The 25,880-nt window shown below is 36.5% G+C and overlaps 1 protein-coding gene across 1 annotated transcript in view; it reads left to right on the top strand.

Moving 5' to 3' along the window:
* Nucleotides 1–25,880, top strand: part of CSMD3 (CUB and Sushi multiple domains 3) — a 558,931-nt gene that overhangs the window by 367,474 nt on the left and 165,577 nt on the right. The window contains exons 26-30 of the mRNA XM_051611448.1: nucleotides 2,433–2,559; nucleotides 3,392–3,594; nucleotides 17,472–17,663; nucleotides 19,034–19,172; nucleotides 21,329–21,516. Of these exons, the coding sequence (XP_051467408.1) occupies nucleotides 2,433–2,559; nucleotides 3,392–3,594; nucleotides 17,472–17,663; nucleotides 19,034–19,172; nucleotides 21,329–21,516 (849 nt within the window). The remainder of the gene's footprint in view (nucleotides 1–2,432; nucleotides 2,560–3,391; nucleotides 3,595–17,471; nucleotides 17,664–19,033; nucleotides 19,173–21,328; nucleotides 21,517–25,880) is intronic.

The raw sequence follows: 25,880 nt of genomic DNA, 5'->3' as shown, positions 1-25,880 counted from the left end.
TAACTTTACTGAGTTTTAGATCAATCCTATTCAAAACATATCTATTAATCTGCTATTCACAGGGAGGCTACTTATCCATCCAGTTCAGAATATCATGTATTTATATGTATTACTCTTCATTAAGCAAACAGAAGTACATAGATGGTGTCATTTAAATGAGGTTAGAAATTATTTATATTAATTTTGTTTATATCAGTTTGGCATTTCTCCATAGCCAAGTAGTGAAACATGTTCCTTGCATTCAAAGAAGCATTAAACAACTGTAAAGCTGTTGTCTTTATCAGGAGTATTATTCATACCAACCTGAGGATTGCATAGGTTTGGCTAAAAAGATTTTTAAAGAATTTTAATTAAAACAAGTGTGTATTTTTGTATCAACAATCTCAGAAGTTCAAAAAGTGTTTAAATGCTAATTGTAAATAATGATGTCAAATTCCACGTACCTTTGTTTTTTCATGTTAATTAAGGATCACTGCAGATGCTTTAAAATACTCTTGAAGGGATGCAGTATGAATCCTATAAAATGTCTGAGGTTGATGGTTTTTTCAGCTGAAAAATGTATGCCTAAAGATTAATGATGTCTTAGTAAGGATACAACATGAGGAAATTGGATAGAAAAGAACTGGGAAGCAGAAGGGCATTTAAGAAATGGTCAGGTAGATCAGTAAGAAAAAGCACTGCATCACAACAACTTTTGTACAAGACTGAAATGTCTTCTAGATATCTCTTCAATATGTCCAAAGAGAAGCCTGACACTGAATATCTCTTAATCATCTGTGATAAAACCAGTCCATTTTGGAAACTTTGAAGTTCAGTAATGGATTAAATAGCAGTAAAACTGCTCTAAAATTTCTAGTTTATAGGAATCCTTTCAACATTCATTGCTTCTCTGCTATGAAGACAAAAAAAAACCACTTTTTTTTTCCACACTAAATCTCTTTGTTTCCAGAGTACTTATTTCTGAGTGAGTTAGCTGTGTGCACTCAGGTTTCATGTTCAGAAGAACTTGGTCTCAACTCACTACAAGATCTGTGAGGGTTCATGGAATTTGGAGGCAAACCTCTAGAATCCATGAAAACATCAATGCTTTGCATGAAGTATTTTAGGTGTCCATGTGCAAATAAAATTATTTCCTGGATATTTATGAGCAACCTAAATCAACAGACACTTTAATTTATTCCTACTATTAGAAATTGGCTTTAAAATGTTAAGGTTCTTGTTTTACTATAATTTTATAGAAGAATGTGACACTGACAAGACAAAAATAAAACTGTTTTTAAGCTGTTTAAATCACTGTTGTCAGTGACCAGTTTTTTTCTTTATAGTGTACTCTATTTATATCCATACTCTAGTAGAAGAGTAATATACTGTGTTCTGAGTTGAATAATTACAAGTTTATTCTTTTTAAATTGTAAAGAGTATAGAGGAATTAACAGATTGGCAAAGTGCTTAAAAAAGATATGAAAGGCCACCTGCCTCTGCAAATTTGCTTTTATGATTTCAGAAAATCTATCAAGAGTAGCATTTCAATTATATTGTAGCACTGAGCTCACAGATAACAAGACAATAGATCTCTCAACTAAATATTTTAGGTGGTTTTAAATAAAAATAAAACTGTATTTTAACTATACCAAGAGATCTAATCAAAGTATTGTTTTGGCTTTGCACTTTACAAAAGAGAAAGCAATAAAGGGACTTTAAAAGGAACAAAAGTGAAAAAGGAAGTCTTTAAGGTCTCAAGGACCTGCATTTAAAAAATCAGGTTATCTCAAAGATTAGGTATTAAGATTATTAAATACTCAGTTTTGTGTAATGACTGGCTGAGGCCGTCTAAACAGCAGCTACTTACCATCTGTTATCCTCTAAGAAATACTATAGCTTCACTATGAGGACAAATTTTGGGTAAGAAGTTACTGCTTTTTTTCTAGGCTGAAAGTCTGATTTTCTCTCTGAATAGCCTGCTTTTATTTAGTATGATTCACCTATTTAAAAAAAAAAAAAACAACAAACAAACAAACAAAATTATTATGTAGCTACTAATTTATTTAGCTTTCTTAATTTAATTCTACTGCTTTAGGATGACATGATGTTCTTGGTTTGTTTTTTTTTCATTAGGTAAGAATCCATGTTCCTTTCATTATATAATGGTACATTTTCAAATTATTATGTTGTGTTCAAAATTGTTAGAAAACATAGGTACCAAAGGAAAATACAAAAAAAAAAAAAAAAAAGATAAAAGTCACATTTACAGATTCCTTTCCCAAGGCCCTTCAAGTCCTTATATACTTTTTTACAATCCTAGAGCATAGTCAGTTTAATTGGGTTAATTTTTCAGCAAGAGATTGGATTGATAAACTGATTGCTCAGGTGATTAGCTAGAAGACTATCTATAATGAATTAAAAGTAACACATTACCTAATGTTTTCCATTAGCTGAATGTGGAGGCCGTTTTAAAGGAGAATCATCAGGAAGAATCTTATCTCCTGGCTATCCTTTTCCCTATGACAACAATCTGCGTTGCATGTGGGTGATTGAAGTAGACCCAGGAAATATTGTCAGGTACTGGAAACAAAACATACATTTATAACAACTTTTTGATCACATAAAACCCAAATGTTACTGGTAAAGTGGAGAAAAAAAAAAAAAAGGATTTAGGATTTAAAATTTAAGATGCATCTCCAGGTCAGTATTTTTGGCATTCTAAGTTTGAATATGTAGGTTTATGTTGAAATTATCTATTTTTAAATAAACATTATCTGATGAAGATGAAGCTTTAAAATTGGCTCTAATTTTGGGAAATGCTCATGAATTTTAAACTAGATAATATATGTATATATGCAAACATATACAAACGAGAACTGTTAACTGGAAATCTGTGTAATACAAATGCTATTTCCGCACCAAAGTTGTGAGATTATATAAAAAGTGCTGGAGTCAGCAGAACCATTTAGTTGAAACATCTACATTATTAAAAACTCTGCATTTCAGTACTTTTTTGAATTAGTTATTAATTCACTTAACATTATGTCTCTAATTGCATGAATTTAAAGTTCTGTTTAATTTGTCCTGATGAAAATGTCATCCATAATATTGTCTTCAGAAAAACAAAACTATTTTCTGAAAATATTGTGCGGATACCTTTAGAATATTTTAATGGTTAAAGTGATATATTATTTCATGGTAGAAAAATTCAAGTGTTGTTAGTTTTGGTTTTTTTTCTGAAATACATTTTTGTATTGGGCTTTCATGCATCCAGAGGTAAAGGTGTGAAACATTACAAAAAATGACCCTTGGAGATCAAAGTTTATTGTTTTTTTGGTTTAGTTTTGTTGCTGAAGATATGTTGTTGGTTAATATGAAAGCTGACAATAAAATCATGGTATTCTTTCAGCCTCCAGTTTCTTGCTTTTGATACTGAGGCATCCCATGACATTCTACGAGTTTGGGATGGTCCACCTGAGAATGAGATGTTACTTAAAGAAATCAGTGGTTCCCTTGTTCCTGAAGGCATTCACAGCACACTCAACATCGTAACTATCCAGTTTGACACAGATTTTTATATAAGCAAATCTGGATTCGCCATACAGTTTTCAAGTAAGTTTATGACTTTCATTTTAATTTTTTTAATAAAGCAGCTCACTCATAGATAATTGGAGTGCTCGGAAAAATTAAAAACACTGACAAAATTTCTGACTTTGTTAGGGAAAGAACTGGCTCAGATTTACAGATTTGCTGTAAAGCTGTATCTGTATCTATATCTATATAGCTATAAAATGCAAAAAAAGAATGTCCTTTGCTAGTTTGGCTTTGTTTCAAGGGCAGCTGGGGCCTTGGCAGAATGCTTATAATCATGGCTAGTGTTCTGTGTAAAGAAGGTGATGGAAACATGTTAAATGCTCCATTCTTTTCTAATAAGAGTTTCTGCTTTGAGAGGTGTGTGTAGTTTTCATTTCTGCCGCGCTTGTACAGGATAAAGTAGGAAATAACACTACAGGAACAGCAGTGTCCTTCTTCCCTTTGCTTTCTAGCACTAATTACAGGAAGCATGATGACAAATCTAAAGTTAAAATAACTTTTAATAAACCCCTTTTTTTTAATGCTGAAACAGAAGAAAACTTTTGAGTGAGGTCCATTTTCACCTTTGTTTTTTCTGGTCAGTGAATTTATTTATTTTCAATATTAGTGAGATCTGTTCCAATATAATAATTTTATTGAGCAGTAACATTGTTTTTACCAGGGGCTGACACTGAGACTTAATGATAACATTATTTATTTATTTTCTGCTTCCTATGCTTGACATTTGTATTCATCCTTGTTTTCCCCTACGCTCCTTTTTCTGTGCATATGACAAACACAAGTGCATACACAGTAACCAGAAAGAAGAATTAACTATGTAAATGAGAGGACAAAGTAAAATATATTTAATTTGTAGTGAAAGAATGCTTCTGCTCTATCTGTTGTTTTTTGAAGCCATTCATAGAATTTTTAATTCCTTGGCTCTAACATTTTTTTTGCCATTTTACCACCTTACCGTCTTCCAGAGTATGTCTGGCAGAGTCTCACATACCTGATTTCCAGCCTAAGACATGCTGCTTAATTTAATGCTGAGGCTAAAAGGGAAATGGGGAGAGCATTATGCACTGAACTTATTCAGGTAGTCATTTAGGGTAAGTGGAAAAAAAGATTGATGAAGACAAAGAATGCAGTTGGAAAGAAAAATGGATGGTACATGGGAGTAAAACCATAAAGCAGCTACTTTTGTGCTTCCTGTACTTCACCTGAAAAGAGGTTTTAGAGTTTCATGTGAAAGGAGAGGGATTTTATTTAATTCCTCCATACTATTGTAGTCTTTTGAGATGTAATGATGACAACTTATAAGGATCCATAAAGTGTTACTGCCTCAGCATTTCTCTTAATCTTAAGTCCAGGTTCACAAAATCACAGTAATCCTTCTCAAATAGCTGATATTGCATGGTTTGGGTATATATTCTGTATTAGAATTGCAGATATTTATATTTTCATAAGTTAATAATATGTTGAATTATAGTAATATTTAAAAAAAAAAAAGTGTAAATAGCTAAACAACCTGAAGTATGCTGTTGCTATATGGACATACTATTTTACTAACCAGGAAAGAAACATACTTGAGTAAATGGGGAAAAGAGAAAGTTAATTCTCTGAAACTTGGTTTCAATCTTCCAAGTACTTTCGTTGAGTATATAATGTTGTCTGAGTGAAACAGATGGTGTCTGGGTACTTTAGCTAGAGTGTAATTAACAAACAGAAAGCTCACACAGGGGAGGTATCTGCTTTTACTTTCCTCTTGCCATTTCATGAAATTGGGTATGAGTATTTAACCGGATTATTTGTCCTTTTTCCTCAAGAGGAAAGGTGTTCAGTGACAACAGACACAAGTAACTCCAAAGGGCTATTCATCCAGTGTTCAGAGAAGTAGATTGACAGCTGAGTGAAATCAAGCATTTTAAAGCATATCCTGTTATATAATAAATTACTATCACATTTTCTTAGTTTTTTTTGTTTGTGTGTGCTTTTCTGTTTTCTGTTTGTGAGTTTATTTGGTGTTTTGTTTTTAGCATTGAGAGGCTTAGAAGAAAGAAGCCACTGAATACTTTTTTTTTGCCTTCTATCAGCTGCTGTCTTTATTTTAAGCAGCAGATATTAGTAAAAGGATTAACCACTTCACAGAATCACAGAATCACAGAATCCTAGGGGTTGGAACGGACCTCAAAAGATCATCTAGTCCAACCTCCCCTGCCAGAGCAGGATTACCCAGAGCACATCACACAGAAACGCATCCAGGCGGGTTTTGAATGTCTCCAGTGAAGGAGACTCCACAACCTCTCTGGGCAGCCTGTTCCAGTGCTCTGTCACTCTCACAGTAAAGAAGCTCTTCCTGATATTCACATGGAACCTCCTATGCTCCAGTTTGCATCCATTGCCCCTTGTCCTATCACTGGTCATCACTGAAAAGAGCTTGGCTCCATTGTCCTGACACTCACCCTTTACATATTTGTAAACATGGATGAGGTCACCTCTCAGTCTCCTTTTCTCCAAGCTAAAGAGACCCAGCCTTTCCTCATAAGGGAGATGTTCCACTCCCTTAAGCATCTTTGTGGCTCTGCGCTGGACTCTTTCCAGCAGTTCCCTGTCCTTCTTGAACTGTGGGGCCCAGAACTGGACACAATACTCCAGATGTGGCCTCACCGAGGCAGAATAGAGGGGGAGGAGAACCTCTCTTGACCTACTAACTACCCCCTTTCTAATGCACCCCAGGATGCCATTTGCCTTCTTGGCCACAAGGGCACATTTCTGGCTCATGGTCATCCTCCTGTCCACCAGGACCCCCAGATCCCTTTCACCTACACTGCTCTCCAGCAGGTCAGCCCCCAACCTGTACTGGTACATGATGTTTTTCTTCCCCATACGCAGAACTCTGCACTTGCCCTTGTTGAATTTCATTAAGTTTCTTCCCGCCCAACTCTCCAGCTTGTCAAGATCTCATTGAAGAGCAGCACAGCCTTCTGGTGTGTCAGCCACTCCTCCCAGTTTAGTATCATCAGCAAACTTGCTGAGGGCAGACTCTGTTCCCTCATCCAGGTCGTTGATGAAGATATTGAACAACACCGGTCCCAGTACCGACCCCTGAGGGACTCCACTAGTCACAGGCCTCCAACTAGATTCTGTCCCATAACTCTCTGACTTCTTCCCTTCAACCAGTTTATGATCCACCTCACTACCTGATCACCAAGCCCATACTTTATCAGCTTATCTACAAGGATGCTGTGGGAGACAGTGTCAAATGCTTTACTGAAATTGAGATAAACCACATCTACCTCCCTACCATCATCTATCCACCTAGTTATTTCCTCATAGAAGGCTATAAGGTTAGACAAACATGACTTACCCTTGGTAAAACCATGTTGACTGCTCTTAATGACCCCCTGATCCTTGATATGCCTAGAGATAGCGCCAAGAACAAGATGTTCCATCACCTTTCCAGGGATGGAGGTGAGGCTGACCAGTCCATAGTTACCTGGGTACTCCTTCTTGCCCTTCTTGTAGACTGGAGGGACATTTGCTATCCTCCAGTCCTCAGACACCTCTCCTGTTACCCACGACTTATCGAAGATGATGGAGAGTGGACTAGCAACGACCTCCGCCAGCTCCCTCAGCACCCTTGGATGCCTTTCATCCGGACCCATCGATTTATGGATGTCCAGATTGCTTAACTGATCCCTAACCCAATCCTCATCTACCAAGGCAAACTCCTGCTTTATCCTGACTTCTTCTGGGGCTATAGCGATTTGGGGCTCCTGGGGAAAGCCTGCAGGAGTAAAGACAGAGGCAAAGAAGGCATTCAGCACCTCTGCCTTCTTTATATCCTCTGTTACCAGGGCACCCACATCATTCAACAGTGGGCCTATGTTGCCACTAGTGTTAGTTTTATTTGCTATGTATTTGAAACAGCCTTTTCTATTATCCTTGACCTGACTTGCAAGGTTAAGTTCCAAGGAGGCCTTAGCTTTCCTAATTGCCTCCCTACATCCTCTGACAACTGTACTATATTCCTCCCAAGTGACCAGCCCCTCCTTCCATGATCTGTAGATTCTTTTTTTCCACTTGAGTTTGCCCAGCAGTTCCTTGTTTAACCATGCTGGTCTCCTAGCTCCCTTACTTGATTTCATACACTTACGGGTCTTTCATGGCAACAATGTCTTTTCCTGTCACAACTTTATAAATGACATTAACTGCTCACTAGCTATTATCTCTTAGTTCAGTAGTATGTAGGATATGTGTGTTTTATTCAGGCAAATACTCTGCATTTATGCTTCTATGTAAGATACCCTAGTAATGGCTTGTAGTTAGAGAAACCAGGAGTTATGGTATGTGTAGGTGAAAGCAGAACAGAAGTACTGAAAGAAAAATGTTAATTTATAAGTACTTTTTAAATTATAAATAAATAAATAGTCCTCTTGGTCATGTCACCAAACAAATAACTTATCTTATTATTTTGAAGATTTAAATTCCTTAATGTAAATAGCATGGAACATAGTTTGGCCAAGTCCTTGTGACTTACATCAGTGTAAAACCTACTCGCTTGCCCTAAATTTACAGATGTAGTGTTTAAAATAGACTTTGTCTGACTTGTGTCAGGGCATTTCGGAGAGCTCAAGCTGATTTGGTTCCAAATTTGGAATGTCATGTGTCTCAGATTACTGTTTTAGGATGGTATTTCAGTTTTATATGTGTGAAGTCTATTTTTGGAATATGAAAAATCTACTAGTATGTTTCCTGCTGAAGCAATACAAAATTGAACACTACATTATGTCTCTCAGATAAAAATTTAATTCTGATTGGTTGTCTTACTTGAAAACAAAATCCATTACAAAACCTTACAATTATCTAGAAGAAAAAATAAATTTGGAAATGCAAAAATATATTTATGGGGAATCACAATGTTATATATGAAAATATATACTAGTTGCACCTTTGTACAACTTTTTGAAATTATTCCAGCTAAGATACTTTGAAGATTTTATGAATAACATGTTATTTATTTTCCCTTTTGTATTAGTAAGTAGAAAATATAGTCAAAAGCATACAAGCTACACTATTTTATGTAAGTTACATTCCTAACAATGGCTGCAACATCAGTAAAGGGCATTACAATTTGGTCTGTATACACAATTGTACAATGGTAGCGAATCAGAGAACAAGAGAATAAGGAACCTTGGTCATCAAATAGACTATGGTTAATAGAACAGTTTGCATCTTTAGGCTCCTTTAGGACCAAAATTATGTGCTTTGATTGGCTGGATAAGGAGTATAATCTCAGTGAAGATTTCCCTGCTTTGCATTTCCATTTCTACTAATAAGTGAGCAAAAGTGCATGAGGCCAGGGCTTGCTACTTTTTTATGTACAAAGCGGCATCTCCCAAACCACTTGTCTTGTGGAGATTTCACCCTAAAAATTAGTCTCTGCATTTATATGATGTATTGCTTATTCAACAGGTTTTTTTGCAATCTTACATAGAACTACAGGCAAACTACAGTGTGACTGGCAAATTAATCAGCTGATTTTTGCCGGAATTGTTTTGATGTAAAGGTGACATTTTGCATCTTTAGATGTCTGTGAAATTCATCCTGCCTCAATATATCCTTACAGTATGTTTTGGATGTAGGAGAGTGGTATTGAGGTGATTTTGCAATATTCTTCAAAATGGTACAAAACACAGAACTGTCACAGTACCAGGTTTCTGCTGAGTTCCAGCAGTTATCTCAAACCATATGTCAATTAATTTATTTGGGGATGGGTTTCAGAGTCGGTGCCAAAGCTATGAGCAAGTGTTTAAGGGATGATAGTTGTTCAGAAATGAAAAATTGCATATTTACAGAAAAAGATCTACTTGTGAAATGGGAAAAATAGCTCATAAGCTCTAGTAAGACATGGTAGGAGCAGTGTTGTACTTCAGACTGTTTTAACAAAATGTATTTTAACTATTAATGTAAACTGACAACACAAAAACAGTAAGAAAAAAGAAAATTAGATTATCTCATTAAGCCTGTATCTGTTATCTCCCTTAGAAATATAATTTGTCAGTAAAATCAGACAAAATGCCTTAGGAAGGAACTTGATCTCCACTTGTCACGGTCGGTGTTGGTGACGGACCACGGGAGACCGGGCTGCTTCCGTGACGTTCCTCTGTTCCTGTCTTACAGAGAGGGCTTTTCAGAGGGACCGAGGGCACCCGGCGCGCTCCTCGCACCGAGGATCGATCGCTGCTGGACTGAATCTTACAGCGGAGACTAGAAGCTCCGCCCCCACCACGCCCACAAATTGTTACTGACGCCAATGTTTAGTTTGCGAATTAACCGGTTTATTAAGGATTAACACAAACTGAGGGACCAAGGTTCAGGAAAGGTAGTCTAGGGATATGTCAGAGAAATAATTCAGAAGCACTATGCCCTTATTAAATGTACACCGAGAGAGAGGTGTGGAGTCAAAGGACTAAAAGGGTTAGGAGTGGAGCCCGGCAGAGAATTTAAGGGAGTGTGTGTGTGTTTACTCTCCTGTGGCGTGTGGCTCCTGGGATGCGGCTTCTTTTCCAGCGGGCAGGGCTTGGCAGCAGGTCCATGGGGGGGGTGGCTTCCCGGTACCAGGAGCGACCCCTCAGCAGGCAGGCGCGGCTTCTCCGTGAGCCTCGGCGGGCTCTGGCCCCGGGGCACAGTAGATGGACCGGGCAGGCAGCTGCGGGCTCCGGTCCGGTGTTAGGCTCGGGCAGCTCGAGCGAGACCGGCTCCAGGGAGCTGCGATCCCTCGGGAGCGGGCCGGCTCCCCGCGGCCCCGCCTCGGCTCCTGCGGGCAGCGCTGGTGGCGTTCCAGGCTTCTGGCGCTGCAGCACGGTCCCTGCCCAGGCAGCGTTCCAGGCAGAGCGCAACAGCCTGCAAACTTGCCCTCTTTTATAGATCAGAGATCACCGTTCAAATTAGGTACCACTGTTCAAATTAGCCAGTTAGCATTGGCCAGGTACTTATTCTTCCAGAGGCAGTTTTAAGCTTTTGTCCATTTTGCTGCCAGTTATCATAACCCTTATGCTCTTGCTTTGAATTTATCTGGTAGAGCCAGGGGGCCTGTTCCTAGTCCATCCTTGGCTAAATCAACAAATATGCCATTCTTGTTTTGCTGGCTTGAAGACATTTTCTTTCATCTTATGTGTGGAGAGAGAAGATGGAGAAGATGGACTGTTCCCCACAGCACTGTTCACCCCACAGGACAAGATATGTGACTACATACACATTTCAGTGTAAACAACTCTATTAGAACAAGTTCAGTTAACCATTGCTACTAAAAAATTGTGGTTAATAACTACTGGAATGCAGAAAATAACCTGAATACACATTCTGAATACAATATCAATTAAATAATATTTAAGTATGCAGTTTGCCAGGTAGTCTGTGTTTTCCAACTTGATTTATTAGGTAAGCATTGTAATGCTTATCATTACTGGTTATAGAAACCACTGATGTTTGAAACACAGAAGTGTAAATCTCCAGATTTCATAAAGAATCATGTGCAATACAAACCAAAACCAACCTCATGAGTATTTAATAACATGGGATTTGGCATTTATGGTAATCATGAGTTTGTTATGTTTTTCAGAGCTACCTCTATTGTTAAGCCTTCTTGGAAAATTTAACTATAGTCTACACTGATTAAACTATGTATGCAGTGAATTTCTCAATGACCTCCAATATACACCAAATGTATGTCGTAGAAACATAGAATGGCTTGGGTTGTTCTTGTGTATGAAAGATTGCTGCTCAGGGTCACTTTGAGTGCTTTTTTGCAAATTGGGTTCTCCCAGAAAATTTTGTACTCAGTTTGTGTGTGTGTGCATGAGCCAGTGCATGAGCCCACATGTAATGCAAAAGAAGCTTAAAAGAAAAATACCAGAGACCATACTGGTTATTTATGATCAGGATAATATTACAAAATGGGAATAGTATTTGTTTTACACTGAGAAAGAGAAAGAAAAAAACCCAGCACAACAAAAGAAAAATGGAAAGCCATTGCCTCTTGAAGGACCTGGCACAGCATCTATTGCCCCATCACTTCTCACAGAGCATTCAGCAATAAGATAATCAAGCCAATCTGCTGTCCCAGCTCTAGACATTCAACATGGACCTTCTGCTCCACAAATTAATTCAATAATTTAATCTGTTGTCTAGTTCTTGGAAGATCTGCAAGCAAAATGTAAATTTATTATTTATATTTTCTTTCCTTTTTATTTTATTCAGAATACTTAAGTATTATTTGAAACAGATGCTAGGCCTACGTATTGCATTCTTTGAGCTACTGACTCTTGAACTAAGTCAGGAAGTTCTATGTGAGAAGCCACATCAATATACATTCTATCTTCTGCTTCAGATTAGACAGGACAGATTTGAACTGTGATCTTTCCTGGTTTACTAGTTTCTGTGTTCTGGATTTTTTTTGTTTGTTTGGGTTATTTGTTTTGGGCTTTTTGTTTGTGTGTTTTCTTTCATGCAAAAGAAACCTGACATATCTTGCACTTCCTAAGCTATTTACAGCTGTAAAAGCTGAGAGGAATGAAATCCAAAGTTAAGTTCTGTGGTTAGAATTCCCTCAAGAATTATAATGGCTTTGCTTCAAATTTTCTGTTAGATCTACAGCAGAAACAGGAATTAAAAAGAGACAAAAATTTATCTTGGCAGTGCTTCTGTTGGTAGAAGGTTAATAAAAGCATTGTAGCTGTTCTTTCTTTTTAAGGAAAGTTGTGTAGAAGGTTGAATTTCAGACAGCAAATACGGGGCTGACCTGGTTCTCAAACACCTTTAGAGATGCAGGGAGGCTGCAGTGTCAGTACTGGTAAAGGCATTACACAGAGCCTGGAACAGCTTGAATTTTAAAGCTACAGTCTGTCCGGATTGCTTCAGGCTGATGCAAGTTTGAAAGACCAACAGTTATTTAAAGTGATAGGAGTTTAGTATAACATGTTGGTATAAATAAGTTAAGATTTTTTTTCTTTTTTTTTTTTTTTTCCATGCTGTGTGTTACGAAGAGCTTGAAGTTTGGAAGTCTTAGAGCTTCTGCCCTGATTTTATGGTGGGTTTGTTTTGGTTTTGGGGTTTTTTTGTTTTGTTCTGCTTTGTGGTTTTTTTTTCTTAAAGCAGGAAAAAAGAAGTTTGTTTCTTTGTTTTTCCCTAACACAAATAAGCAAATAAATAATAAAATTCCAGGGTTGTTTTGTTTTGTTTTGTTTTTCTTCAGACAACATGCAAAAAATTAATCAAAATGAAGAAGTTTGCCTCAAGGTTGAGATTCATACTTTTCATTGATATTAGACTTGACATACATTAGAAAATTTAATTTCGAAATTTCTGTTGACAGCAAAAAAATCTCAAGACATTTATTATATTGATCCCAGCACCAGTGGAGTCTGTTACTGCCTTGTCAGTTTTACTGCCATGATTCAAAGTATCTTTCTTGCTTGAAAATAGAACTATCATCTTAGGACATTATAATCACGTGTCAAATTGCCTGGGCTTATGAACTATCAGAAACCCTTGGACCCTGGAAGCAACTTAATATTTTTGAGGCAGGGATAATCAATTTATAATAATTTAATTATCTAATTTATTGTTTAAATGTATTGTGCCTTATATTTAAAAAGATATGTCAAAATATTTTGATACCACGGACATTTGTAAATAGATCTGTGTTTGTACTTTTTTCTGACTATGACTGAAGCTTAGTGGCTTCTGCAGCTTTGTAGGAGCATTTGTACAATCATTTACACCTAGTCCAGTGATGATTTACAATACTCCTTCCTCTCATCATAACTACTCAGAACATATGAATTTGTTCATATGAGTAATCTAAGGACAAATCCAAACAAGTTAAGGGAAGGGAATTTTTTTTGCATATCTTGGCTGCTATGAAACTCCAAAACAAGATTCTGCCCTACTTCCTTCAAGTCAAATGCTGGGGCTCTGAGCAACCTGGTCCAGTGGAAGGTGACCCTGCCCATGCAGAGGGGTTGGAACTAGATGTTCTTTAACGTTCTTTCCAGCCCAGACTTTTCTGTGACTATGAAATAGCAGGAATGGAGTAAGATAAGTAACACATGAAAGTATTACTTGTGTCTGTGCTTTGGCACATTTTCTGGGTAATTGGTTGTCCCATATTCAAAGTCTACATTCCATAACATGTTGCATGGATATCTGAGATACTAGGTCTCACCTGTGGGTCCTTTGGCTATTTCTTTATTAACATGTAACATGGACTAAGAGAAGCTGATATATAGATTGAAACAGATGGTAGTGAAACACTACTGGCAATACTGCTCATATTCAGAGACATTCTTGGTTTAGAGTTCTAATTTAGTTCAGAAGTGTGTCTTCCAGTTTAGCTTAATCCAAAAGGAATTAATTAATGTGCTTCCAAACCCTGGCCCAATGTAAACCAAGACACAATTGGGAGTTTTATTTCACAAACACATTCAGCTCTGAAGTATGAAATGCTGATGTTGAAAAACTTTGTATCATTGTGACCATGTAGAAAGACATACAAGCTCTGTGTATCTAATCTGTCCACTAATTTCTCACCTATTAAACGGTTTGAGAATTGAGTCTTATTCTTCCCATTATTAAGCTGGAGTTTTAGTCAGGAATCATCTCTGAATTCTTAATTTAGCACAAATCTTTCCACTAATTGCAGTGTAATGATTCCAAACTAGCACTGCTAGTTTTAGAATAAAAAAGGTTTCTGTGTTTCTCTGTCCTCATTAGGGAAAAAAAAAAATCCTCTCAGATGATCACACACAGGTTTATGGTACACACAGAGTTATTCTTGAACCTGTCATGATGCGTATACTAGGTAATGAAGACTTTTGGTGAGGGTTTTCTTTTTCCTATCTAAATTAGAATGTATACCAATTTATATGGTCTTTTTAAATAATTCCATAATGCTTAGTTAATTCCACAACACAATATGAGAGCACGTAAGACTAATAAATAAATGAATAAATAAACAAGCCTGTACCATGATTTAAAATTATGACTGATTTAAAATGACAGCTGAAATTTTGTACTTAATCTGTTAGTTACCTGGGTTGAAATGCTCTCCAGAGGTATTTGTATATGTTCTGAAATGGAAGGGTGTCACTGTTTGACTCGTGATTGGCAATTAAACCAATGGCACCAATGCTCTCAGTCCCTTCCCACCCAGGCGGGGAAAGGAGAGAATAAGGAGAGAGACTTTCTGGTTTGAAAACTAAACTAGCCAGCTTTAATTAAATACTAATAAGAAAATATGTACAAATGTGTACAAACATGTGCAGGGACGTGCAAAACCCTATTGCCTCCCCCCACTCCCAGCAACTCCCAGGGCATCTCCTGCACTGTGAGCAGTTCTGAAATGTCCTGGAGCTGCTGGAGAGAGCGGCAGAGCAGACAAGAGCTGAGGGAAGAGTTGTGAGGGTCAGGAATGCACAGGCCTAGGGATCAAAGCAGATGGATAGACGGGAGTCCTCCCTGGATGCTGGCCATGAATGGAAGAGAAGGGAAGAAGAAAAAGATGAAGGGCTTGACTTCCATGATTCCTGACTTTATACAGAGTCCTACATAATTATCTGGATCAAATACTTTCGTTGATCAGTTTTGCCATCTGTCCAGTCCTCTCCTACCTACAGGAGGTTGTAGATATGTGTCTTCTGCTTTAGAAGTGTCTGAAGTAGCAAATCTGACAAGTAGAACTAAATGTCCATGGTCTCTCACCATGGGAGTGTCTGTAAACACTGAACGTTATCAGTCTACTAGCTGGAAAACTTGATGTGCTCCTTAAAAGAGAATTCACTGAAGAAAAAAAAAAAATCAATAAAAAGAAAATTGGCTTAATCCTGGCTTAAACCAGGAGAAGAGTGGAGGTAGGAAACTTGATTGTAGTGTTTGATCTCAAGAAAGGCAATTAAATATTGGAGATTTTTATATAGATATGAATTATAAATTAAGAGCAAGAGATGTGTCAAAAACTTACCTGTGTTCGACTTGTATGGTTTGCATACCTATCCAAGGTTTTTGTTTTTACCCAATCACATTCCCTAAGACTGTGGCTTTGTAACTGTACTAAGAAATCATAACAATTTTATTATCCTGATGATGATATTGACGATAATGTCAATCAACTACATGAATAAATAAATCTGTATCAGGTAGTAGCAATATTGTTGAGATTTTTTTCTGTCTTAAAATGCCTCCTTAAAGTAGCACTGTAACAGAGAACACAGAAGCAAAATTTGCCACAGATTTTAGACAAATCAAAACAAAATTATTATTTATTCAGGAGAGTGTAAAAATAAGAATATGATTTTATGAATCTTAGTGCTTTTAATGGCATACTGGTTTCTTTCTGTTCCTTAATTTAATTAATTGAGTTCCTGTTGTGTTTTGTTTTTAATCTGACTGTTGGGAATTTCTGTATGACATTCATGATTGGCTCTAAAATAGAAGCTCACCTTGTCTGTTGAGTTTCATAAATCCTTCAGTTAAAATTGATGCTCTAAATAGAGCCTTGCAAATTGCTGAACAACCTCTGAAAAATGAGAATTAGACTTTTAGAGGTTGAGTACTTAAAAGCTTTAAATCCAGACCTAATAATGATTTATCTCCTTTCACTGTGAGAGCAGAGAACCTGTCTTTTGCATTCTAGTACTATAATGCAAAGATTAGTCTTAAAGCATTTTTTTCAATTTTAAATTAAGTCTTTGTATTTAATATGAATTTGAAAAGCTCAAAAATAGCTGTAGAATAGTTCAGGATGACAACGATCTCTTGAGACCTCTACTCTCTGGTCACAAAAGAGTCAAACAGATGAGATGACTTAGGGCTTTAAGTATGTCCAAGGCCTGAGATATCACAGCCCTTCTTGAATTTTTTTTCTGTTTGACAAAACTTGTAGTGAACCAGTTTTTTTCTTCTATTCAGTTGGAGTTTAGCTTGTTATACCTTCTGAATGCCTTCATTTATGCTTTTGCTGCACACTTTCAATAAGAGTTTTTGTTCTCTGCTTTTTTCTGAAAAGCTGATTTCCAGCAAGCCATGTCTTGGGATTGAGTTGTCCAAGATGTGGGATTTTTGCATTTCCTTTTTTGAACTTCATGAATGTAACGCTAATAAATAATTTTATAGCAAAAATTTTCTCTCTTGAGCACATAAGGACTAATTACAAATTCTGTGTATCATCCCCCATTCTTCTAGAGCTGATTTCTGCGTGTTTTATATAAAGTACAGGAGTGTTACTCTGATCTGTAGCAAGATTCAAGGCAGGTAGTAGTCAGTTTCTCCAATATGGACTGCTCTGACTGGCCAACACTATTTGAAAGGCACAGTGCATTCTTTGTTCTTAGCAGGGAGGAATGCAGGTTGTTATATGACTGACTTTAGTACTTACTACATGCTTCAGTCTAAGTTTACTGGAAGGATTTCTTTTTTATTTCTGACCTGTGTTAACGTTATATACCTGTTTAGTATTTGATGAAATGTCACTCCTGTGTTGTTTAGCTCCAATATCTCCAATGTCCAGGGTAGTAGGAAACCTCATACATTTCTTCTTACGTAGAATCATAAAATCACTTATGTTGGAAAAGACCTTTCAGATCATGGAGTCCAACCATTATTATAGCAGTGCTCCATAGAATTTCTTTCAAAAAACATGGAGTGAAAATTAGACACTTTCAATAATTAAACCATGTGGCTAAAATGAATAGTATAAAAGCAACAGATTGTTGGGTGATTTCTCAACACTTTATGGGTGAGTAGGAAAAATTTGTATTTCCTGAGCTTCCTGATTAGAAAAACGTAATGGGGCAAAAATAGATTGAAAAACTGCCTTAAAAAAAAATAAAATATTTTTTTCCCTTGTGTTCTAGGTTCTGTAGCTACTGCCTGTCGTGATCCTGGTGTCCCCATGAATGGAACTAGAAATGGGGATGGAAGAGAACCTGGAGACACTGTAATTTTTCAGTGTGACCCTGGCTATGAACTGCAAGGTGATGAGAGAATAACCTGCATTCAGGTTGAAAATCGGTACTTCTGGCAGCCCAACCCACCAGTCTGCATAGGTAGGCAGAAAAGATCAAATAATGCTTTCCTCAGTTTTAAATTTCTGATGTAACAAATCACACTATTCTAGGAGCTTTCTTTGAGAAACAAATGCATACAAGTACTACACATCTGATAAATGGTTTTGTGTAAAGCCCTGATGGACGTTACCAAAATCCTGTCTAGCTGTTCATATAATAGTACTAATCCTGTTCTTCTCAAGGCCATATAATTTATAATTTTATGATCTATGACAGAGAAAGCATGAAAGCCAATGTCAATTATGCTATTAGCTTTGCCTTAAAACTTGAAAAATTTTGATGTGTGGAGAATTTAGTTTAAGTTCGTATGCCTGTACATACAAAAAAAATCAAAATTACCTAGTAGATTTGTATATCAGGTAAAATTATGCAAGGGTTAAAGTAGGATTCCACAGTGAAGAATGAGAAAATGGCAGCCTGATTTCTCTGACAGTCTTCTGTATTTTAGAAAGAGCAAAAGTTTAATTAGTAAAAATTATAACATACAATTTATTTCTGGAAATACCATTACAGTCTCTCATGTTATTCTGATTAGCATAGCTCATATTAAATGGATTTTGAAAGCATTCAGCTTGTTGACTGAATCATGATTAGAAGTAACAAGAAATTACAAAAGTCTCTAATTAGTAGCCTTCCAATAATCTTTCATGAAGGAATCCTAAAACATTATTATTATTGATCTAGAAAACATGTAAACTACCACTTCTAATAAGTAATAAAACTTCATGAGGGTAGTGATAGTTTTGTTCTTTTTATTAAACATTTGCATTTGTGGACCACAAAAAACGCACAACATTTAGGAGCCCCAAAATTACAGAGTAATATGTTCTATTCTGCATGTACTTGGAAGATATTTTATTTGAATGGTTTTGTTTAATTCCATTTATATTGTATCAGTCTAATCTGGATCACTAATCAGTGCTGTCTGGTGAGAATACAAGTGGCTGCATTATCAGTGTAAGCTGATCATATTTCATAACGTTAGTAGCTTCTTTTCTAATGCTTTTACAAGCAGTAGAAAGTGAGAAGGTTACCCAGTCGTTTTTATTTTTTTTTATGTTTGCAGCCAGGTAATTTTTCAAGTTCACAATATTTTCAGAAAGACCTTGACACAGTGTTATGCAAACATGTAAAAGGACACAGACTTCAAAAGCAAGTGTTTCACATTGTAGTATTAGTATTTGTCTAAGAGTAAATGTGAATACATTTTTTTGTTTGTTTCTATTAAAGCTGGAAATTCTTTCCTTGTTTCTTGTTTAACTTTTGGAGGACATTAAATGTCAGTGAACAGATTGCTGGTATTTTTCTCTTACCTTCTTTCCTCAATTCCAGTTCATTTTTATTCACAGCTCCCTGCGGAGGAAACTTGACTGGCTCATCAGGTTTTATACTTTCACCAAACTTCCCTCATCCTTATCCCCACAGCAGAGATTGTGACTGGACTATCACTGTTAATAATGATTATGTTATATCATTAGCATTTATCAGGTAAACTGCTACTTGCTCATAATTTTTCAAGTCAGGTTTGTCACATTATTATTGGAAGTTGACATGTACACTTCATATGACTCTGAAAGGGATTAGTTAGTGTTATCAATTTAGCAGTCACAACAAATACACTAGAGTATTCAGTACACACAGAGATGGAGTTTGGGAGCTCATTGCTGGTGTTCAGTTAAAAGCACTCTCAGTGGAAGTGGATAGTGGTCCATTTACCAAGATTCTCTTCCTGAGAAGGCAGCATGGAGCAACTCACTGAATTGTCCCCAGCCCAGGAGGCTGGTCTTTAATGATGACGACTATTGATTCAAATTTTGTTTGAGACACTCAACTGCTATTTAAGCAAAATTTCAAAAGTAGTCTTTACATGTAGTTTTATTAGTCTGTATAATTTCAGAATACTTCAACAGGATACTTCCTGTTGTGCTGGTTATTAAATGGAATTGTTTTAATGTTTTCCTTTATCACAACGCAAGATTAGATTCAACTTAATAGAATCCACTGAAGGACTTCTGTTGTCAGCATTGTATGCAACCCATAAAGTAAATTAATATACATATGTGAAAAATGTATATCCCAACTGGGGCATATGATAATGTCACGTGGAAGTTAAACATTGTGGTTGTAATGGCCCATCAAACTTAAGTCCTTCTTATGCTGGACGTTCCGTAATAGTGGCTTTATTGTTCTGATCAGTGATAATAGATGTCTTGTTTAGTGATGTAGGTCATATAGCTGTCTAATCTAATTGCTCAGTGGTATATTGTGTTTTGAATAATTCCTTCCAAGCAAATTGAACACTTAATTATGTTTACATAAATAAAAGTTAAACTATTTTGTTGTTATTGCTAAGCAACTTTCTACTGTAGAGTGGCACTTTTCCTGTTGTTCAGTGAAATATCTAAAAATATTTAAGAACATTCTGCAGTTTATATTATACATTTAGATATAAGATATCCTTCAGCTTAGAAAAAAATATTTTAATGTAACTCAATATAGTATGTGAACAGTTAACAGACCCCAGATATTGCCAAGTTGTTTTTAAAATCTGGACAATTGCTGTAATTCTTGACAGAAGGTGACAACGTTAGTCTTGGTCAAAGCAGATTACATACTTATTGTGACTTGCCTAACTTATGACACACAGATTATTCCAGAATGAGAAAAAAACCAACAACTTCCTGTATAAATTAAATTCTGGATACACCTCTGAGTGCTGTTAAATATGCTTTTTGAGTGGGACTTACTCCAAATAGCCCTTTCAAACTGAAGACAACACATGGCACTTAAAAACAATTGTTGTTGACATTTGACTTTTGGCTACATTTTGTAAAGAAGTATTTTTTAAATAATCCAAGTGTTAAAAAATATTTTCCCTGAAGGAGCTGTGACAGATCTTCAATGTCTAAATTTTTTTTAATCAAGAGCTCGTGTCAAGTAGAGGCCAAATAATTCTATTGGTTGCATTTTCATTCTTTGACTAGCAATTTTTTTTAGACTTTTTTGGTACATGGGCAATCTTTTAAGTAAATTTGGTTTATACTCTGCCCTTAACTGATACTAAGTTAAAAATTAACTAATTAAGTGAGTAACTACAGTAACATAATTAACTAAATTAATTTAATTTTTTTAATTAACTAAAATTGAGTTCAAAATAAAAGATGATGTTTAAATACTACACCTTTTTCTTTTAAACTGATTATAAGAAAAAATATTCTTGGTCTTGGGGTTACTGGAAGATCATCTTCTGATTGTATGAAAGTGTTCAGTCTGACTGGAAGCTGTGTACATCCTACTCTACAGCTGACTGCATTATGTCATAAAGCATTTCTGTCAAGGATTCCAGTAGATCTACATTATTTATTTTTCTAAAGCTTTAGAAATATTGTTGATAGGTGTTTTTTTTCTATTTAAAAAGTTTACGCTTTTTTTTGGCTAGCAAAACTATTTTTTCTAAGCAGAGAAAAAAAAATGCAGTATTTCTATTGTTTTCTAATAAAATACTTCTGCAAGCCATTATTCTTATAGTGGAGGGTTTTTTCCTTTTATGAAAACAGTGATAGTATACTTTTATTTAAGCTAGTAAGAATGAAAATATTAAGCAAAGCATATTCTATCTAAAATATCTTTTTTTTGTTCTGCAGTTTCAGTATAGAACCAAATTATGATTTCCTTTACATCTATGATGGGCCAGACGGTAATAGCCCACTGATTGGGAGTTTCCAAGATAGCAAACTGCCAGACAGGATAGAAAGCAGTTCAAATACCATGCATCTGGCTTTTCGGAGTGATGGATCTGTTAGTTTTACTGGATTCCACCTAGAATACAAAGGTAAATTAAAATTATTTTTATTTTCTTTTTAAAAAGCTAAATGCATGAGTGTAAATTTCAGTCTGTTTTAATTTCTCATAGTTTTCTGCCTGCTAATGTTTTGGTTTTGCCTAGGAGTGCAATAATGTGTATTACCTATACAAGAACATAGAATGTTATAAGGGTACTTATTTAAGATAAAGCTTCTAGTGCAATTTCATTTAGCTGATGCATGATCATGTTAAATGCATTATTCCAAATAAAAGAAAATCAGCCAGCATTTTCAGTGTTTTAAAAATAATGATGCAGTGACAAAATGTAGCAGCATGTGTACATTTAAATTAGCCAAAATGAATAATTACATTATTGAGGAGAAAAATCCTAATGGAATGCTTTATGATCCAGGTGTCTTTTTTTTATTTATTTTTTTTTTATTTTTTTTTACTTATAATGTGTTACTGGGCCGGAAACATACAGAGCAGCAGACTTCAAGGAGGAATTATTAATGTATCACAAATAGGAAATAAAAGGCCAGGGAAGGTAAAAAATGGATTTAAGGTGTACATGTAAGAAGTCTTAAACTACTTTAAATAATAGCAGCTATTTTTTGAGGGACTAACATTTTCCAAGAGCAGAGAATGGTTAGTTCAGTTGAGAACAACTACAGATGATACCGTTTTAGGTGCTTGACACAGACCAACTGGCCAAGAGAAAATAGGTGATACCTGGAAGAAGAGTAGCCCAGGTACTCACAGGGAATTTTAACCACTCCAATAGCTGCTGTAAGGATGATGTAGTTTGGAATGAGCAGCTCAAGAGATCTCTTGAGTGTGTTCATGACAATTTTTTGAGGCAGGTTATCCTCAAGCTGACTAGGGGAAATGCCCTGCTGTAATGGTTAATCACCACGGAGGCTGAAGACTCACTGAAAAGAAAATGGAAAATACCCTTTTGCCTTGTTATTTACTGGTATGTTTTGCCCCCAGTCCTCCCTGAACGTACTAGTAGGGTTTGTGGGAGTGCAGCATTACCCAGTGGAGGAAGAAAGCATTGGGAAGCAATTAAGCCACCTGCTTGTACATATCTCCATTTGGACAGATGAGATACACCCTGGAGTATTGGGCAAGCTGGTTGATGGCACTGCAGAACTGTTAGCTGTCATCTCGGAAAGGTCGTGGTAGTCAGGGTGGTTCCTGGTGAATGGAAAAAATAAATGTCATGTGCACCTTGAAGAAGAATAAGAGGACCTGGGGTAGTAGAGGGAACCTAATTTTAAGCTCAGTCCCTGGAAAGATTTTGCAGCATATCTACCTGGAAACTGTTTCCAAAATGAAGGACAAGTAGCAGTTTGTGAACAATCTGCATGGATTTACTATGGGGTATCGTGACCAACCAACATGTCACTGTCTATGAGATGAAAGGATGTATGTACCAGGGGAGAGTAGTGAATATTGAATACCCTGATTTCAGAAAGACCTTTGACACAATCTTCCCCAGTATCATTAGAGCCCAATTTGATGAGATATGGGCTGGATAAGTGCATGATAACATGAGTGGAAAATTTACTTGAGTACTGAGCTCTAACTCTTGCTTACTATTAATTGTGATTAATAATGTGAGCAGTATTCTCTTCACTGATGACATGTATGACAGGATAGAGCAGGTTTCTGGACATCAGTTTGGAGGTAAATGTCAGTACTCTAGAAGGTAGCATTGCTAATCAAAGGAATCCTAGGAGGCTGGAGATTCAGGCTGACAAGAATCATAAAATCATAGAATGCCAGGTTGGAGGGGACCTCAAGGATCCTCTGGTTCATCCTTTCTAGGTAATAATATAGTTTAAATGAGGTGGCCCAGCACCCAGTCAAGCTGAGTTGTAAAACTGTCCAAAGTGGGGGAATCCACCCATGGGATCACCCTTGGGAGATTATTCCAATGTTTAGTGGTTCTCATGGTGAAATTTTTTCTTCTGGAGTCTAATCAGATTCTCCCCAGGAGTAACTTGCACCCATTGTAAAAAGAGAGTGTCCATCTTAGTATCCACCCTCTACGTACTGGTACATGGTAATAAGGTCTCCCCTAAGCCTTCTCTTTTCAAGGCTGAACAAACCCAGTTCTCTTAGCCTTTCCTCAAATGCCAGGTCCTCCAGTCCTCTGATCATCCTTGCGGCCCTTCCCTGGACCTTCTTCAGCCTGTCTGAATCGTTTTTTGAGCCTTTAAAAAAGGCAAATGCAAAGTCCTGCATCTTCATGGAATAATCCCGTGGAACACTAAAGACTGGGAGCTGAATGAATAGGGTGAAGCTCTGCAGAAAAATAATCTGAAGGGCCTTGTATACAAATTGACCAGAAGCCAGCAGTGTGTCCTTGTGGTAAATAAAGAAGGTGAGCAGCCTTCTGGGCTGAGAGTGTAAGACTTGTAGCAAAAGTGGAATCAGCAGATCAAGGCATGTGATTCTTCACTCTCAGTCTTTTGGCATCACACCTGGAGTACATTTAAGAGCTCACCGGTGCTGGAACAGTTTTGATAGACAGAAGTAAGCCCAGTCCAGTGAACAATCACCAATATGATTAGGAGGGTGGGGCATGGAACATACAAAGGGAGGCTCAGGGAACTGTGTTTGCTTCAACTACGTAATAAGAGTGTAGAGAAAAGACAGACAGTGTCCTCTCAGGGGCAAATCTGATGGGGTACAACTGGCATCTGTTGTGACAAGAGAAACTTCAATTAGATATTAAGAAAAAAAGAATAAATCACTCTGACAATAACTGGTTACTCTGAGAACATGTCATTTGAATCCATTGAAATTGTAACTGGACAAAGGCCTGACCAACCTAATCAAATTTGCCCTGCCTTGCAGGGGGCTTGTGCCACATCTCTTCCAACCTAAATTGCTCTGATTCGATGAATTCAACTTTTTCACACAAATTGTAGTAGCTGCAGTTGTGTCATATATGTACACTAATCCTGTTTTAAGTGGCAGTAATACTCAAGTTGCACTTCATTGACAGGCCATATTTTTCACATACAACTCCCAGATCTGACCCATATCTCTGGTAAGGTCTGTAATAATCTTTTTGTTGGGCTTTGTTCTTCCTTTCCTCCCTTCATTTCTATTTCATAATGGAGGAACAGCTTATTAGTTCTAGTAAATGCTCTTGAGAATAATTAGGGAATGTTTGCTATAGTTAGGTATGTCTGTAATATTCACTCTGAGAAGCTTATTATGGCTTTGTTTTCTTTGAGACTTAGGGATGAAGTAGTAAGTCATTGAGTCCTGAACAAAGCACCTGCCTCTCTAGGCTTTTGATGTTGTTTTCCATGCACTGAAATACAAGTTTTCTAGAAGATTTTGGCATCATTACCATATATTAGCCAATGGAGACTTCCTTGTTGAACTTGAGATTGTGGAAGCACATGCTGCTACCTTATTTCAGCCTGTATTTCAGAAGTCTTAATTGATCCCGTGGTATGCAAAAGTTATCAGAGAAGTAATTGCAGTTTTTTTCTTGAAATTTGTTGCAAAATTTTGTTGTGGGCAAAAGGAATTTACACCTAGTGTACACAGCCAAGAATATCATTTTACTGTTACTCAAATCTTAACTGTCTAATAAAACAATTACTTTTTGTCCGTACCTGATTATTACATAATTAAAAAAAAAAAATAAAAATAATGCTACAGGAGAAAAAGCTTTTCATAATAATATAGCTAAAATTGTAGCACATAGACTCTCCAGCGTTTTCTCTGGTGTTTTGCTAAACCTGCCACTGCTCTTCTGTGTTTTCAGCTTAATGATACTGGTATTCTTGGGAAAGAAAGAAAGGGCTATGGGGGTCTTTATTTTTTTCAATTGAAGCAACATAATATTGATAGTGAAGGACTTTTGCTCCTGCCCCCAGGAGTACTTCTGTTTTAGTTTTATACATTTGCTAGCACAGTCTTATTATTTGGTCTTTTTTTTCACTGATTCTGAGCTAGACCTGATGAATCCTTTTGCCATGTGTGATTTAATTCTTCATATATTGTAGCGTAGTGTACTGACTTCCTTCACAATTTCACTTAGTAGCTACTTCAGATTTGCAAAACTAGTTTTAAGGTGCTAAGTATTTCAGGTGTTATTTTTTGAGAGTAGTTATTAATGCTATAGTGACATTGTTAGTTTAGTCAGCAACTTCAGGAGTCTGTCACAACTGTACCTTTGGGGAAAAGAAAATTACAGAGCTGTAATTTTTCCCCAGAGAAAATTTGTGCTGTGACAGATTATGTCTTTCCTCAGTTTTTGATTTATGCACCAGACGTCATAGATTACTTTATCTTTTCTCTTTAATGTCTTGTGTACTATTAATCTCCGTTTTATACAAGGAACTTCTAGGATTGTGAAAC

Source organism: Apus apus, chromosome 2 (assembly GCF_020740795.1).
Source record: "Apus apus isolate bApuApu2 chromosome 2, bApuApu2.pri.cur, whole genome shotgun sequence".
In the NCBI taxonomy this organism is placed as follows: Eukaryota; Metazoa; Chordata; class Aves; order Apodiformes; family Apodidae; genus Apus; species Apus apus.
The sequence above is the reverse complement of the archived record's forward strand: the minus strand, read 5'-3'. Positions and strand labels throughout refer to the sequence as shown.